The sequence below is a fragment of the Choloepus didactylus genome, chromosome 1 (genome assembly GCF_015220235.1).
Source record: "Choloepus didactylus isolate mChoDid1 chromosome 1, mChoDid1.pri, whole genome shotgun sequence".
Taxonomy (NCBI): domain Eukaryota; kingdom Metazoa; phylum Chordata; class Mammalia; order Pilosa; family Megalonychidae; genus Choloepus; species Choloepus didactylus.
In genome coordinates this window covers 242,919,048-242,937,321 of record NC_051307.1, presented here as the reverse complement: position 1 = coordinate 242,937,321, position 18,274 = coordinate 242,919,048, and the positions used below count along the sequence as shown (strand labels likewise).

Genomic DNA, 18,274 nt, shown 5'->3' with positions numbered 1-18,274 from the left:
TTAGAGTAATTGTTTAGAAAAGAAAAAAAGGTTTAAAAAAAAAAAAAAAAAAAAACGGGCCCTCTCAGAGATCTAATGGGTTATTGAAATGCTAAGAGACAAAGCAACCAGGGCCATTAAGGAAAGGTCCACAGGGCAGCAGAGATCAGCTTTTTGGGTTTTGCATAGCGCCTCAGGGCTCCTTCCCATTTCATGTACCAAGAACTCCAAAAATCTCCACTTTTATTTTGGAGTTTTCGTGTTGTTTTTTTCTATGCCTGTCTCCTCTCTGCTGGGCTGGCTGCTCTCAGATATTCTTGGTGTCTGGTCTCAGTCTATCTATGGTTGGAGTTTGGATCAGTAGAATGAGTTCGATACGGGTGCCACTGCAGCTATCCCTTCTTTCCGGAGCTGACAGCCCTCCTCCCCGGGATGAGCCTGGCAGGGAGGGGCGCGGGTCCCCTGGCCAGCAAAAACTTACAGATTCGCTGATCTCAGCAGTTCCACGTTTTCATGAGTGTGTATGAAGTATGCCCAAAGTCAGATTGCTTGTGGTGTCCAGTCCACGCAGTTCCTGGCTTTCTACTACTTTCCTGGAGGAGTAACTAAAACATACAGTCACCAGTCTGCCATCTGCCACCCATGCTCTTTCAATGTCTGGAATCTATGATCTCATCTTTAGTTCCATCTATATGTAGAATAACCTCATTAGGCCCTAAGTGCTAGAGATACACAGGTGAATAAATAGTCCCTACTCTCAAGAAATTATTATCAATTCTCATGCGTATTACTCCCTATAGTCACACTGGCACTACTTTCTTTCCATAAAAAATTTGCCAAGCTAGTTCCCATATTGGAAATTTTTACTTGTTCCTTCTTAAGATATGCTTTCCCCCACATTGCAGGGCTCGTTCTCCTCATCATTCAGATTTCAGCTCTCATGCTCAATCAGTTAAAAGGAAAGGGGACTTCCGTGACCATTCTCTACATTATATACTATTTATCTTCATTTTTACTGATCCATCCCTAAAATCTTGGTCTTTCTGCATCCTTCCTATAGAATGTAAACTACTGATGGCAGCACTCTATCTTGCTTTCACGGTTATTCCCAGAAATGTTGTTGACTAGAGTCCCATGTGGTTAGCCAGGGAATGATGGGCCCTTCTGGGTCTGGCATTTCTAGAGCTCTAATTCATGAACATCCAGGTAGTGAGCTGTCCAGTGTCGGAATGAGCTACTGATGACTGCTGGAAGGTCAGTTTCATTTATATGCTATTTTTTTCTGATAAGACCTGCTTAATTGTACTCTAGTTTTTACCTCTTCTGTATGTGCTCAGAGCAGATAAGAACTGCGTTCCATATTATGGGTATGTTTAAAGCTAAAAAGGAATGCTTGTGTGATGCAAATGCTGTGTGGTGAGAAAGTTGTAAAAAAGCCATTAGCTGCTATGAAATGGCCTTGCGACAAGCTGTCCATTCCAAGGACTAAGAGCTCTAATTCCCAGCTATACTCACTGGCATGGCCTATTACCCCAGGCCACTCACTCAGTTTCTTGTGCTTTTAATTTCTTCCTTTGCAGACTGGATTTCTGGGATTGAATTTGAAGGGTGGCTAATAATACCAGGAAAAATATTCACAACATGCCTGATTCTGACCTTTCCTCCATTCTTAGGTGTGAACGATTAGAAGAACAACTTAATGATTTAACAGAACTCCACCAGAATGAAATCTTGAACTTGAAGCAAGAATTGGCCAGCATGGAAGAGAAGATTGCATATCAGTCCTATGAACGGGCCCGGGACATCCAGGTTAGCATGAAGCATGAGGTGAAAAGGAAAGACTAGAGGGTTTCAAGAAAAAGGGGGAAAAAAAAGATGAAGAGGGTTGGTAGAGCATCAAGAGAAGCTTATACCAACTATAATACACCAAACACTTTGAACAAGGTATATTTCTCAAGAGTATGTTCCATTTTGGGGTGGTACACCTGCTTGGATTCTTGAGAAATGTTTCTTTGGATCACTGTAGCACATGCATGACTGCTTCAAGAGCCACTCTGCCAAGTATAATAGCAATCTTGCCTATCTTCTCCTTTTATGGGAAATGGGGCTTTCTTCTTAGTTACCAAATCCAAACCTTGTACAAATGCATTACCAGGCAGTATGTGAGAATAACACACAAGGTAGTAATGTTTTAAGGCTAATAGCCCGTCTCTTTTGTTCTATGAGGAAATAGAATATTTAACTCCAGTTGGGAGGTTTGTCTAAAGGAACAATTCTTGGTGTTTTCATATGAAAGCATCTTGAAGTAAGCTAGTCTGAGAGAAGTAGTCCAGGAAACTTGTGTTATAATAGCCTAAAAGAATCAACGGAATGTATAGATTATTTACCCAGCTGCCATCTTCTCCAGGTCCCAGAATTCTGTTTATCTTTTAGATTTTTTTCTCCCAAGATCATTCTTGTTTGGACAGCATCCATTGTCTGCCCATTCTCTGGCTAGCACCAGTCTAAAGTCACCATGGCCTCACTTCAAATGGGTTCCAAAAAACCAGAACCCATTGAAATCAAAACCAGAGAAACCCATTGGGCCCCTCGCACTGCTGAATTTTGGAGGATGTCTGACCATCGCAAGGGAGATAGGTTCTGTCCCCTAAGTGTTATGATGAAATTTATACAAACTCATGGGTGAGGATGGTGACCTTGAAGGGAACTGATCACGTTTAGTGTTTGGGCACAGTGTCCTCTTTACAGAAATCAACCTAAAAAGCACAATGTACCTTTTTTTAGGAAGGCAGGGTCAGAGATCCCTTTCCACTGTTGTCAGGGGTATACTTGACTTAGAAAATCCCAGGTGGTGTATACAAGGAAGTATATGCAAAGGATGTTCATTTTGTCATTTTTAGGGTGGGAGAATTGGAAACAACCTAAATATCCCTGATAGGAAATTGGCTAAATAAACTGTAATATAACCATATTATAAAATGCTATGTAGCAGTTGAAAAGAATGAGATGACTCTATATATATACATGGAAAGATTGCCAAGACCATTATTGAGTGAAAAAAAAAGTTATGGATCCATTCCTTTAGTATGATACTATTTATGTCAAAACAGAACATCAAAAAATAATTCCAAGGATTTCCCTAGGCACATGTACACATACACTTAAACACAGATGAAAGGGTAAACGCACACCAGATTGACAGTGTTACCTAAGGAGCAGAGACTGGAATTGAAGAAAATATCAAAGGAGACTATCTTTCCTATTTGAATGTTTTATGTTGAAAAGTATCTGTGTTCTGTGTAACTTAAGTTAATGATTTTTAAATGAAAAATTAAAAAACGAATCTTATCTTTGAAGTCTTGTTATTAAAATGCTTAAGACCATATCTAAGTATGGCCACTGCTTCCTGTGAGCCATCCTATAGGAATGCAATGAAGAGCAGTTAGGTAAATAATAGTCCACTTGAATAGTGACTATGCATTTGCCTTTCCATGTTTGAGCTCTAGCATACTTGAAATCATTGGCCTCGCTCAGGATGCATCCAGCATGCCCAAGAGGCCTGTCAGCCACTCAGAATACATATGAGCAGAAGACTTAATTATTCCTTCTTGCCTCAGGAGGCCCTGGAGGCATGCCAGACCCGCATCTCTAAGATGGAACTACAGCAGCAGCAGCAGCAGGTGGTGCAGCTGGAAGGGCTAGAGAATGCCACTGCCCGGAACCTTCTGGGCAAACTCATCAACATCCTTCTGGCCGTCATGGCGGTCCTTTTGGTCTTTGTCTCCACGGTGGCCAACTGCGTGGTTCCCCTCATGAAGACTCGCAACAGGACGTTCAGCACTTTATTCCTCGTGGTTTTCATTGCCTTTCTCTGGAAGCACTGGGATGCCCTCTTTAGCTATGTGGAACGTTTCTTTTCATCCCCCAGATGATGCTGGCACAAGAAGGCAGCTGCAACCCTACCCTCTGGCGAGTGCATGCAGCGAAGAATTAGACAGCAACTTACCTACTCTGAAGTTTTCTACAACAACGAAAGAGTTGAGTGAATCTGTTTACATTTAGAATAATGTTTTTTTTTCTTCAAGAGACGCAATTGCAATAGTATTTTTAGATTTTATCCAAGAAGTTTTTGGGCAAAAATCTTGGATCATTTTTATGTAGCATGATTTTCCTTGGGATGCAACTCTTGTAACAGTCCTTTAATAGAACCAACAATCTGGAGCACACTGAAGGGCATTCTAAATTGTGGCTTGAATGACTGCACTAAACCCACTAAAAAGATGAGAAAACCTGACTAGGGCAAACCAGTTCATCCTAGTCCTCTGCCTTGTCTGGGCTCACCACCTTTCTGCTCCCAGACTAACTTTACTGTGAAATCCTGTCACATTCCATGTCTGAATTTTTGGATTCAGGGTGGATTTTTCTTGTCCGTGGAAGAACACATGGATCTCCCTGACTTTCTCACCCATGTTGGCCACTCACGCTAACCCTGGAAGTATGATCACTTTTGAACCTGGTCCCTTAACAACTCTGCTAGGATACAAAAGTGAGAGCATCATGCCCCACAGGGTCACTGCACAGCCCTACTACAGTATTTTGAAGTAGCCCTCTAAATACTTAATTTTAAGCAAAATTCTTTGGCCGCACTTTTAAGGTTGTTTTTTATATGTGTATAGAGTCACCAATTTAAAAACAAAAAATCCAAACAGCATACTTGAAGAATGTAATACTCAAACTCAGTGCTTCCTTATGGTTTATAATAGGATTTTTATTATTGTTATTATATTATTATTGGGTTTTTTTGGACAGGGTTGGGAGGGTCTTTTATTTTTCTTTTGAAATAAAGAAGTGATGTTTTTAAATGAAGAAATGTGTGGATATTTAAGTGTGTGCTCCCTCTTGTCTTGAAACAGTTTGAGTAAAGTAAGACTTGCTGTAAATGTTGCCCTCTGCCACCCTTGTTTTGAGATGCAGCTTAAACTCTTTCCTCTGGCTGCTCCTGCTTCTTTATGGTGTCCCCCGTACCTGACATCACCAACTTTATGGGCTTGACTAGGTTGGAGAGGAAAGGAATGCAAGGGGGAGAAGGGAAGGCTGTTTCCACAAACCAGCATGGTAGAATAGGAATTTTTTTTTGCCCCAAGAAAACGTTCACTCAGTAACCTGGAACTGGGGTTGTCTTTAGGAAAAATTGAGACTATATTATGAGAGTCAGAAAAAATTCCTTGTATTAATTTATTTTTTAACACCCCCTAATTACTGAAACCAAAGTGATTTGGAGTCTTCTGTCTGCTCTTTGGCCCCAGCATCCTTAATTTTAAAGCTTTATTCTGTCTGCTTAAGAGAATCAATGGAAATTGATTCTCCCTAAACAGCAGAAAAGGAAACATGCCTGATTAGAAGGACCCAAGTTTTGGATGTGAACTTTTGTGGCTTCTTATTAAGCTAGACTGACTTATTAACGTAAGTATGCACAGGTTAAACAGTTTTATAGACAGTTTAGAAAAATTGACTGAGCCTTTTTGCCCATCCTAGAACCAGTTTCACCATCCCAGTGGAAACTGGACTTCTAAAGGCTTACCTGAAGAACTTAGTTAATCTTTTTGCATTATTCATAGTATTGGGTAACACCTGCTGTTCCCGCCTGGCCTCAGTTTTGTGCAACCAAGTAATGAGCAAGGGGCATATATGTCCTGAAAAGAGTAGCAAAGCATGCTTTGCATATTTCCCCCAAACCAGGAAATTCTTTTGGAATTAGATTAGCATTGACTGGCTGGAGAGGATAGTTTACAAGACAGCTCCAGCCTCCTTTCGCTTTGACAAGCTGGCCTTCTCAGAGTCAGCATGTTGTTTCCATAACCACTTTGATATTTTAACTCAGGTAACCTAATCTTTACCCCATCCCCAGATGTTTGTAGTATACCTATTAGCTCTGTTTCCCTCTCAAAATTAGCACCCAGAGCAGGGACCACAGAGCAATTTTCTTTTAAAAATGTATTGCAACCAACTCATATTCATGTTCTCAGGCCAAAAACAAATTGTTCCCTAGTCTATATACTTACAATGTTAACTTTGCCTATAAACATTGTAGTGACCTTAGGCAGGGAGTGCCAAGGACACTATGACCTTGTCGAACTAACAGAGTTTTTCCTACCTTTCTGCTTTAGCTTAATCACTCAAGAGTAGAGAAGAGAGCCCCACAGTTAATGAAAAGATGTTCTAGGCTCATCTTCCAGTTTTTCTAAGAATCTCTGAGTCCCCTAAGCTGGGGAGGGCTACTAAATTTGGTAGACAGTGGAAGTCACTGTGAAAGATGGATTTAAAGTATTCCCATTTACCTTGGGACCCTATCAAATGGAAGTTCTGACCTTTGGAAGGTCCCCTGAGCTCTCAACCAAACAGGCCAACGCTGACTCTTCATTCTCCCCTCTCCAACTGAGGAAGGACCTTTGGTCAAGTCAGGCACCACAACGGCTCTCTAGCTCTTTAATTCTCTTAATCTTTCACTGGGCCCCAACAGTTGTCTGCTTTTAATGCTGTTTGTAATTGCACTTCTGTTTTCATGCCCGCCCCCCCCCATTCTAATCCTGCTGCCCATCCCTGTTGCCTTTGAGTTTCTTTGCATTGCGGCTGTTCTCAGATTCTCTTGTCTGTTCAAAACTTGTCTATAACCTTGCTCTTATGGTTTAAAAATTGTTCTGTGGTAGGAAACTTACCCTAGCTTTAATGCTTCTTCTCTTATGAAAGACTGTGTGCATTCCCTTTGAAAGGAGGCATTCCTGGATTTCTTGTAAGTGTGGTGCCTGGCCTGGGTAAGTGAGGCTGGCTGTGTTGGCTGGGTGACTCTGTTCAGGTTGTAGAGTGACTTATATTTTACATTTGAATAACTGAAAGGCACTTCTGCCTGCCCCAATTTCAATTCCTTGGTATATACTCAGTGCATTCTAGCAAAGAAGGCTTTCTACTACTACTGGCTCCTTGAGAAGCAAAAGTAAGTTAAATTATATACTTCCCTGACTGGGATCTTCTCTCTACGTTGTACCCCCTCTACCCATTTGGGTAAGAATCTGATGCCAAGAATAACACTGAAATCAAGCCTTCCTTGCTAGCGATGTACCAATGAGCATATTTTCACGTGCCCTTCACTGTATTTGGTTGTTTCTGATATCATGTTCTTTGAGGTACAGTCAGATGAAATGCTAAATTCTGAGTTCCAATAAGGAGCTGCCTTTCAGCTTTCGAAAATATGCATCCAAAGCAAAACCAAACGTGATTATAAAGAAAACCTGGCACGGGCAATTTATGGTCCCCCCACCCCCGCCCCAAAATGAAACAGGATTTTGAATGTGGCTCTAAGAGTTAACATTTCTGTCTGTGTGCTGTGTATGATAGGTGATACCCTCAGTAGGCATTGACTACTAGACTGTGTGTTTATCAAAGTATGTAAGAATAAAAACTCACTTGCACGAATTGAAAAGTACAGAAATGACACTTGTGAACGTGTGAACGTTAACACTGTAGTTGATAGATCTTAAGCTGCTAATTGTTGAGAGAGAATTACATTTATGTTTTGTCTGGTAGCTGCAGATTCTCAGCAGCACTTCTACTGTATATACAAATTGAAATAAAGACCTCAGCTATTAACATGGTGGTCAGACTCGGGTTTGTTTGCTCTTCATTTTTGCGTATTCAGTTTCCTCTGACAAGGTTGTCAGTCTGAAAACTTTCCACTAGTCTGTGAATTTGATACTCTGTGTATGGGCTGCATGCATGTGTGTATGTGTCTATTTTTAGCCAGTATCTTGAAACCATAACTAGGAGTTGTCACCATCTGTCTAGATTTTATAGACATAATTTCAGGCTGACACTTTGCCACAATTCCTAAAAGTAGATAAACCTCCATTTTTAGTTCTTTCAAGGGGCAAAGAGGCAGTTTCCCCCAAATCAGCATCTGATGACCTGAAAGTGGGCATAGTGATCCCTGTCCATTCTTACAGGGCTTTGCTAATAAACAAATATTACAGGTAATAACATACTTCGTAAGACATTTAACATGAGAGATCGCCTCATTGATTCGGAATAAATTTGGCAGTGCAGACAACATCTCTAATCTGAAGGACTCTTTAGAGGAAGGGCAAGTGGGGGATGGGGGGAAGACTTTGGGGGTGATTTCAAACTTTCAGTCAAGTCCAAAATATGGTAGTGAGGAAGATTGTTCTAGTGCCACATCAGGCTCAGTGGGAGCCAACAGCACGACTGGGGGCATTGCTGTAGGAGCATCCAGCTCCAAAAAAACACCCTGGACATGCAGAGCTCAGGATTTGATGCACTACTACATGAAATCCAGGAAATCCGGGAAACCCAGGCCAGACTAGAGGAATCCTTTGAGACCCTCAAGGAACATTATCAGAGGGACTATTCCTTAATTATGCAGACCTTACAGGAGGAGCGATATAGGTAAGTCATATGGAAATAAAATCCTAAATTATGTTCGGGGTTCTCTCCCTTTGAATATGGTGTAGTGGTTTTAAAAATTCTTTATAGTGTGTCTTTCTCTGGAGTGCCCAGAGCACTTTAGAGACATCATGTGATATCTGCATGATTTCCCATTTCATAGAGAGAAAGTAGAGGCTCAGCAAAATTAAATTATTCCCAAGATCAAACATTTTAGTCAGGGAATGAAGCATTACTGTCCAATCTTCCATTACGGTTTATGAAGTCCAAGCTTCTAAGCCATTCCACCTATTTATTTGTAATCACAGAACCACAAAACCATTGCAGCCTATAGCTGTAGTACATTGAAGTCAAAAGATCTCTACCCCTCTGAACTCTATAGAAATCAAGGCCTTGCTAAAATGTAATGATCCCTGTAGATAATTGGTTCTAAACACACTTTAACTGGGCACTTCATGAAGAAAGATTAGACTGGAAATAAATTTAGATAAATATTGTGTTTTATTATGAATTGGCTAATGTTTAAATGGGAGTGGACTTAAACATGAAATGTCTCTTGAGTATAGTTAGAGAATTCTGAGAGGCCTAAATTTCTTGAATCATGATGTGTTGCTAACAGTAGATGCTGGTCTGATTCTTATGTTTGATATTATACTCCGTATTCATGTTAGACCACTCTTCTCCAAATTTCTGTTCTTTCCAAACTTGTTTCCTTTTCATGCACGGAGAATATTCCGCATGGAGTACTCATTCAGATCCAAACTTTGTCAGCTAGAGGCAGTCTTCCTCACTAATGAAGAGTAAGGATCAGTCATATGAGAGCCACAGGTCCAGCTAGACTTTGGAGGACCTGGTTCTGGTACTTTCCCAACTACTAGCAAGAGGGAAGCCTCAGTTCTGTAGTATCAGGGGTTGAACAGACTCTCAAGGTCTTTAAAGTATGTTTTTTATGAGATGATCACAGGGCTTTTTATGAGAAATAAATGTTCACTTGTATCAGCTCTGAGAGGAGTTACGGCAGCAAGTTACCTCTTTTCAGATGGTGAAAATGCTAAAAAACAATTCAGTTCTGTCTCCTTTCTTCACTCTTCCCACCTTCTTCAATTCTAACTTAAAATTTCAAGGAGAGAAAAGAGAAGGGTGTGTGGGAAAGAAAATAAAAATGTAAAGGAAAATAATTACTCTTTTAATCATTATTTTTAATACATTCTTTAACATATTGCAAAGACAAATTAATGGACTCAAAAACAAATTTAATGAACTCAAAAAAACAAAAAACAAAAAAAAAAACACCTGGTCCTTTATATTCTACTAAATCTAGCCCCCAGGTTCAAATTTTCTACTACTATCCTTGAAAACCAGGCAAATTTCTTAACTTCTCTAAGTCTCTGTTTCCTCATTTCCAACACAGGAATAACAGTCCTTCCTAAGGTTATCTCAACAATTAAATGAAATTTATATAAAGCACATAGCTAGGTGCCTGCCGCATGAGTGCTCAATGGATGTTAGGCAGCAGCTGCCATTGCTGCTATTACTGCCCCTCTGAGCATGGAAACCTAGGCTTTCCACAGTCAGTTGCTCAAAAAACAACTGCCTGCTTTGACCCCTTTATTTTGATTATATATCAAAACTTTGCAGTTTTTAAATTCCTCAGAGTTTAAAATTCATATAGAGATTATTATGTCTTCAAGTCAGATGTAGGCCAAAGTGAAAAAATCTGAGAGGAAAAAAAACAAATCTCCCAAGGCCCATCTTTGTATGTATCCATTTAAAATAAGTAAGTGGATAGAACTCTAGCTCCTCATTATCACCTCATAGAAGAATCATGTCCAAGCCACTTACAAGGTAATGAGAAGGGCATTTCCTTCATTGAACTTTGGGTTCTTGTAGGAGGTAAATGACTACTTTTATGGAATGAAGAGAGAATAGAAAAGACGAGAAAGAAAGGTGAGGGGTGGGTCCTAATATAATATATAATCTCACCTGTTTTGTCATTCCATACTAGCTTTAGAAATGATCTTTCCTTAAAGAAAAGAAAGCCTTTTTTTCCCCCCAAGAAATGAAGTGGAAAAGTCACAACTCTTTTGTTGCACAGTAATTCCTTGTATAGAGCAGTTGAACTTGAAAGATTTCTCTTCCATTGCATATGTCTTTACGTAGTAAATAGGGTATTTATCTAACTTTGTTGGTCTTCAAAACTGTTTCACAAAAGTGAAATTTTTTTCCACAAATTGAAGCCTACTCTCCTAAGTGCCAATACTTTCATGTTTTAAGCATTTTTGGAGAATTTATTGCCTTCCTTTAATAGAGTACCTGAACCTCACTTGATTGGAAATAGCTTGGGTCCTCATTAGGAACTGTACTCTCTTGGCTTAGGGTGGTACCCTCAGATTAGTGAGGATATAAGGTTATGGGCCTCTACAATAAATGCTCCCAGACAGCTTGCTGCTTTTTTTTTTTTTTTAAGTTCTTTTGTCTGCTTTTTATAGTTATTTTTCTCTTTTATAAAAATCTTTTCCATATTCCTCCATTATGTTGTCAGTTAGCAGCCCTTCTTTGCTAATTTCTGCTACGCTGTAGGCTTGGCATTTTTTTCTAGGAAGGAAGTAGGTTAGTGGTGGACTCTAGGGACTCTTCTGTGACCAAAGATCCAGTTAATATGTGCATGGCTGCTCTAGAATGCATTTTTGCTTATTTTTCTATACTTCAGATTATTTTAACCAATCTCTTGAGTTGACAAGAGGGAGGCCATGCACAGTGTAATTGCTTGTTATTGATGGTAATGATGATGACAATGATGGTGATGACACTACTAACAAAAGCATTTACTAAAACTCCTACCACATGCATAATGCTAGGTGCTTCACATATGTTGTCTCTAATTCTCACAATAGCTCTGCAATTTCCTTTTTACATAAGGAAATTGAGGCCCAATGGGGTTTAAATTTGCCAAAGGTTGGTCACTCCGTATGTGCTAAAACTGGGTGGGATTGAAACCCAGTTTTGACTCCAAAGCCATTGTTCTTTTCCTAACACGGCAGCTTTTTTCAGGCTCAACCCTGAAGTTTTTACAGTTGAAAGACTAGTCAGCCCTAAGCACTGACTGACCTAGCAATGGGTATTGGGCCCTTCCCAGGTCAAAGTATGTGTTCCACTAAAAACTGAGTGGATATTTTTTAACATTTATAAAATTCAGTTACTTACACAAGCTCTGGAAAGTTTTCTCAAGCTAGTATAACAGTGTAGGTAATAGTTGAAACCTACTTAAGGAGAATCACCCCTGCCCCTTAATCATTATTTCCACTTTTCGCAGTCCCTTCTGAATAATGTCACTTACTCTATGTGCTTCCTATTGCTCTGTACCCCAGTGAGTAGCACCAGGTCAGGATGTTTCTAGGAAGCACTCCAAAGCCTATTCGAGTACTGTCTCACTCTCTTCACCCATATAATTGTGCCGTTTGTGTGCATAGTATTTCTTCAGCACCCATGTGCTCAGGGCTCTTGGGTTTTTGCTGGTCCAGAAAGCCATTGTAGCAGAACTTGGATCTGAACTCCACCTCACCTCTGATGAGTAACGAAGTGTCTAGTGTTTGAGCTTTGCATTGAGCTTTGCCTTAGCTCTCAGATACGAGTGAGATCATGTATTTTGGGGAGGTAGGAGACAAATTTTAGAAAATTTTGTACAGTGATGGGGATCTGTGGTGACATCAGATTCTTCTTGTTCAGCTAGTCCTTTCATCCCATTGAGGGTTACTGCAGGTTAGTGGCAACTGGGTTCACTTAGTATTTCAGAAGTACAAGAGGGCCTTAGATACCTTGTTTAATCTCATTTACAGATGTGTGCACTAAGACCCAGAGAGATAAAGTGACTTTGCCAGGTCACACAGTAAAATGATTTAACATATATTTAATTTGCTGCTAAAAAACTGAAGACCGGTTCTTTTCCCATAGCTGATAAAATATATAAATGAGCTACCACTGGAAAAACTTCTCTTCTGGCAAAATACATTGAAAATAGGAGAGAACTAGGAAAACATTCATCAATTGCTTTACAGATTCCTTTTGTTATTTTTCCCTTAGGGGATCTGGTAGGGAATTCTGCTCAGCTCCTGCCTGCAGAAAGCAGTGCCTTATAGTATAGGGCAGGCTAAAAGCCCTCCTAAGATTGATGAACACTAATCATTTCAAAAGCTTCTATTTTAAGGAGATTGTTGTCCTTTGGAAATTGGCTTCTGAGAATGTTTGTACTAAGCTCGGGGATATTTTAAATTGCACTGAGTCATAAGAGCCAAATACAGAAGGAGACAAATCACCATTAGCAGTCATCACATGCAGAACAGCCAGTAACTAGGCTAACCCAATTAGGGATAGGCTGTTGGAGTTCTAACTAAACAAATGGTTGTTTAAATATAATCTTACTTTATTTCACTGTCTATCACTGGACATAAAACAGATGTTTGGGTGTAGCTATTTTAGCCCCTTATCAGAAAGCCTGAATTCTGAAGAGTCTCTTGAGGATATATAGTCTAGGTTTGGGCAATAAGTGTGACGTAAAGACAGAATATTGGATCAAGTTAGCCCATCATCTATAATAGAAAGCCCATGTAGGAGATGCCCTTATGAAGGATAAAACCTTCCATAATAGAGATTTGCAGGTAAGCACTTCCCAATTTAGTTTTTAAAGAGGTGATGGTGGGAAGGAGAGAGGGAAGGAAGAAATGATATTGAAATTGTATAAGCCTGAATTTGTCAGTTCTGACACCAGTTAGCTGTGACACCTTGGATTACCTCACTCATCTAAGTCTCAGTTCTTCCTCTATAAAAACAAAATAATGGAATCTATTGTATAGGGTTATTGAGATTGAGATGATGTATTGAAACCTCCCAATTTGGTGATTGGTTTAGAGTAGGAACTCAATAAATGCTACCTCCCCGCTTTACTTTTTCACCATATGGGAAGAGGATACTTTATCCATGGGGGAATCCAAGGGTCTGGGATGTGCCGGGATGTTAGAACCTGTGTTACCAAGCCTCTGAATATCCCAGAAAGCCCTTTCAGGCTTTATTTGTTCCCCATATGCTTTAAGGTTTGCTGTTTCTTGTCTAAGATAATGCACTGGCCTACCCTGCAAGTTTTGAGGACTGACTCTGTGCTTTTTCCTTTTCAACTGAAGGCTAGTTCATGTTCCCTAAGCTTTTTTCAGGCTTCAACACAGGTGAGGTAACAAAGGATAAGGAGGAAAATATACTTTCCCCAATTCAGCAAGGAATCCATTCAAGCTCCCACCACATATCATGTTCTCTATCCCAGCTACATCTTTCATTCTGGTCAAACACTGGCAGAAGCTACCCCAGGTCTCCAGTACACATTTGGGAAATGGTACAGTGATCTGCTGCCATAGTTGCTCTTTTGGCATCAGGTCTGGGACCTAGTTTTTCCTATTTTTCTCGCTACCTGCTCTACAAGTTTCTTCAACGATATATCCTGTCCTAGTGACCTATTGCCCAAATAGGGAAGCACCGTTGGCTCTTAGAGATGGTTCCAAACTTTTGAGCCACAGCCAAAGAGTGATACATCTGATGAAGAGGTCTCCACCTGTGCACTCACCCAATTTCTCATTCATCAGTAATTTGACCCAAAAGAGCCCCTGGCTTATTTATGATATAGGAAGTGACTACTGTGTTGACTAACCAGTGACTGAACACTTTTCCAAGGTCAGTATTCATTTAAGGATTGTTCATCTACAATAAAATCTGGATGTGTTTAATACTTTGTAGATAGATCAGGTTTTCCTTCTAGTGGGGGAGGAATTTTGCCTACCAAATAAGATATAACTTGATTTAAAAAAAAAAAAAAATCTTTAGATAAGAGTCTGTTAAGCTCAAATCATATTTAGGTATCCAGACTCCCTTTTGTCTATAACCATTTTGAAAGGACCTTTAAGTAACAAGCCTCCAAATGAGATTATTAATCTCAGGGTATTTTGTGTTTCAGGTGGAATTTCATGAAGAGCATGTGCCAGCCTACAACATGCTTGTAGGATCAAGGACTCCTCTTTTCATGTTCAGAAAACTCTAATTAGTATCATACGAAGGGGTTAAAATCCCTTAAAGAGGAAGTTCTTAGTTTAAAAAATATTACGTATGAAAAAATACGTGTGAAAGGAATAAACACTAGCAAGTAAAGTAAGCAAAAGCGATTATAGTGTCAATAATAGGGATAACTGGAAGTCGGGAGCTAGAGTGTGGGTGTTCTCTTCCTTTTGTTGTTCAGGTTTTGCATTTGATTAATAGTAGAGGAGAAAAAAAGTTTAAAAAAAACAAACAATAAAACCAAAAACAGTAGGCATCAATGAAGTGATTGAGACACCTCACTAACTGACCAGGGGAAAGTGACTGCCTCTTCCCTGGACTCCCATTTCTCAGTTATAAAATTGAAGTACCTTGCAGGAAGGAAGTAGGTTAGGATTAACGTAGTCATAAATCTGAGTTCCTCAGTAGCAGATGCTACATATAAAAAGGCATAGGGAAGGGGAAGGTACTTGTCATCGTTCTTGTTATTATTGGTGTTAATGTTTTGATATTTTTATGATTAAGTAGATTAGATTGAACCCTAAATTCCTCCCCCACAGTGCACTCCTCTACTCACAGAACACCGCATCATTTTTACTGGACTCTGTGTTAGCCTGTTTACAGACCAAAATTTCACAAGTAAGTACTTAAGCCTCACTGAGGCTGGTGGCACACACACAAAAAGTTGACAGGAAATTGCCAAGCATGACCAGGTTTGTGCTGTCACATGGTGGGTTGTAGGGTTTTGAAAAGAGCAGGGAACAGAGTTCCGTGGCCTGGGTGAACAAATAAGGGGAAAGTGTTTTAGTGATGACAGACCAGTAAAGTTCATTTCAATATATTAAGGACAACCCAGAAGATCTGCATTCCAATTCAGCAGGGGCATTTTGCCATCCTCTTTGTTTATTGGATTTTGCAAAAGCCTCAAGGTTTATGGCTTTCTCTGTTTCCTCCCTGATGCTTCCTGCAGATTGGAGGTGTTTACTATGGTAACCCAAATACAACTATTTTGTGTGAATGTAATAGGATTACAGCTATACAATAATAGCTGCAACTTTTCTGTTCTTTCAGAAAGTCATCATTCTCCAGGTAATTCTTATGACTTGAACAGGGAAATAGTTGCTGGTAGCTATTAGTTGATGAATTAATGGGGCTGTTTGAACTGGATCCATTATGAATCTTGCTTTGGGGGGCACTCCGGAGTTGTGCAGTTTTGTATCACCTTGGCAAGTCTCCTAACCTGTTTGTCTGTTTCACCTCCCTAGAGTTGGGCTCGTTCTACTTACTCAAATGCTACTTTGCTACTTATGTACATGCTAATAAAGTATTATCTCTGGAAACAATAGATACCTTTTCTCACTAGGGTAGACTCAGATTGAGGAGATCTTGCTTTTAATTTTCCATGAGACGAGTAAATTGCTCAATCTCTGAAGGACTTTATTGTCTTCAAGGACATAATGAGGATTAGCAGTTTCTATTCAAGTCTTCATGGAGATTTGCAAAGACCAGATGAAATTTACTTAAGACACCTTCCTTCACGCACGTACAAAAAACAACATACCATGAAGGAAAGTAGCTAAAGCAGTTTCATCAATTTACATGAAAGTTTGGACAGGCCAGAGAATGGAACTAGTTGAATTTTCTAGTGAACATGAGTCAGGGAAGTGGTAGGAGCCTGTATGAATGCTTGGGCTGGCCCTCCTGATGAGAAGATAAGGCAGAGAGAGGCGTTAGGTACCCAGAGTTGAGAAGGAGAGAGTATGTGCACAGTAAGCCCATGTGTATGATTTCATTGGGAAAACAACATAAATACACTAGAAAACAGTGGAAGTTCCAGAACATATAGTAACCAAGTTGAAAAAAGGTAAAAGTGTTATTCTTAGTGTAGGAGAGCGAATATATCAACGAGAACTATTTAACTGCAACATTCAACTCCAAGATTTTTTCCTTCTTTTGTTTATTTCCTGTGGTAGCATATTGCCCATCCCAGTAAGGATGGTAAGGACTTTTCTAGACATGGGAATTTATGTATGTTACAAGTAATATGTTATACAAATATATTATTTTTATAACATAGATGTGAAATATGATTATTATATGTAATTTAGAAAATATGATTAGACAAAGTCCAGGCAATTGAAATGTTTTATTCACATGTAAAGTTAAACCACTTTTTCACTTTTTTCTTTATATTACTATAAACGGGTTGGGTTATAATGTTTGCCGTTCTCTTCTCTGTAAATCAGAAGGTTGGAGGGAACAGGAGTGGAATTACAGTTGATACATTGACTCAAATCCTGTTTTTTCTAGGCAGCAACCTCTAGTGTGCTGCCTACCTTCTTTGAACCTGCCTGGCAGATTGTGGGGGAAGGAAAGTATGGAAGGAAGGTATGGAGAAGATGGAGAACCACTGACCTAGATGATTGCCACAGCTCATCTGGCTTTAACAACCAGGAATTCTAAGTACAGAGGGGAAAGGTATCACAAGGTAAAAGTCACATTATATGACCAAGAGGAGATGTTTAAGAATGACCTAGGAATGTGAGGATACACAAAGAAATGGAAGCTTAGACAAAAAATTAGAAGTGAGAAGCAGTAAACAGTGGAGCAACTGGACACTTGAGACCACAGTGCCATTTACAAGCAGTCCTTTTGAACTACGTAGCTAGGGATTGTTGGGGAGAACGAGGAGGATCACAAAAGAGAAAAATAAAACCAAATGTCTCACCGAGCACCTCTTCTGTCCCAGGCATTTGACATCTGTCTCCTCATGTAATCTTCACAATTGCCCTTTGGAATTAGTAAGATCTCCGCTTTACAGATGAACAAGAGTTACCCGCTCTAATGAATGGAAGAGGCAGAATTTGAATCCAAGTCTGATTATAAAACTTGGACTGAGCAGATATATCAGCTGGTACAAATTGCATAATAAAAAAGAATCTGTAAGTGCAGAAGAAGATGTAAAGTAGGAGTGTAGATGGAGAGTTTTTAGATATAATAATGAGTGAACCAAATCAGGTCTGAAAATAGCTTCTAGGACCTTTGACATATGGTAAACAAACACTTATAATAAGGTTCAAGAGTGTTGGTTGGGAGTAAGTGCTGAGGACTCTTGCAAGGACTCTTAACTCATACATAGTATTTTTTATTGTAGAATATAACATATATACATAGAATGATAACTTTCCAAGTGCAATTTAACAAGTAGTTAGAAAGCAAATTTCAAAGAATATTAATAGGTTACAGCTCCACAGTTACAGTTATATCCTTAATGTGAAATATAACATTACAAAATATTACAAAAATGTAATATAGTATTATAATTTCACCCTTTAGAAACAGGTAAAAATCTCAGGGTAGCCTGAGATGTTATTGATTTATCATCTTGGCTATTCACAAGTGAAGTATTACATAGTTTGGTATGTGAATATATTTCAATAAAACTGAATTAAAAAAAAAAAATACTTTGGAGGGGGATTCAAGATGGCAGATTAGGAGAGACAGAGCAAAGTTCTCCTTAATAGCGGTTCCAGGATTCCACCAGCTGGGCAGGAACTTATATATTCATGGTGACTGTGTACTTGGAGAAACTGAGAGACGGTGTTTGGAGTTGTGTGAGTGTTCGGTCCGGAGAGCCACCAGAGAAATGGCAGCCAGAGTCGCAGTTGAGCACAGTGGGGAGAAACTGAGGGACCATATTTGGAGACATTTGAGTGTTCAGTCCGGAAAGTCGCTGGGAAAATGGCAGCCAGAATCGCAGTCAAGCACT

The 18,274-nt window shown here is 39.5% G+C and overlaps 1 protein-coding gene and 1 pseudogene across 5 annotated transcripts in view; both read left to right on the top strand.

The window, feature by feature from the left end:
• Positions 1 to 4,073, top strand: part of LOC119508756 (transmembrane and coiled-coil domains protein 1) — a 330,776-nt gene extending 326,703 nt beyond the window's left edge. For all 5 annotated transcript variants that reach the window (XM_037802556.1, XM_037802550.1, XM_037802563.1 and 2 more), the window contains 2 exons: positions 1,653 to 1,788; positions 3,597 to 4,073. In XM_037802556.1, coding sequence (XP_037658484.1) covers positions 1,653 to 1,788; positions 3,597 to 3,911 — 451 coding nt within the window. In that variant the 3' untranslated portion in view covers positions 3,912 to 4,073. The remainder of the gene's footprint in view (positions 1 to 1,652; positions 1,789 to 3,596) is intronic.
• Positions 4,074 to 7,148: 3,075 nt separating this feature from the next.
• The window catches only part of LOC119527132, a 37,601-nt pseudogene continuing 26,475 nt past the window's right edge, over positions 7,149 to 18,274 (top strand).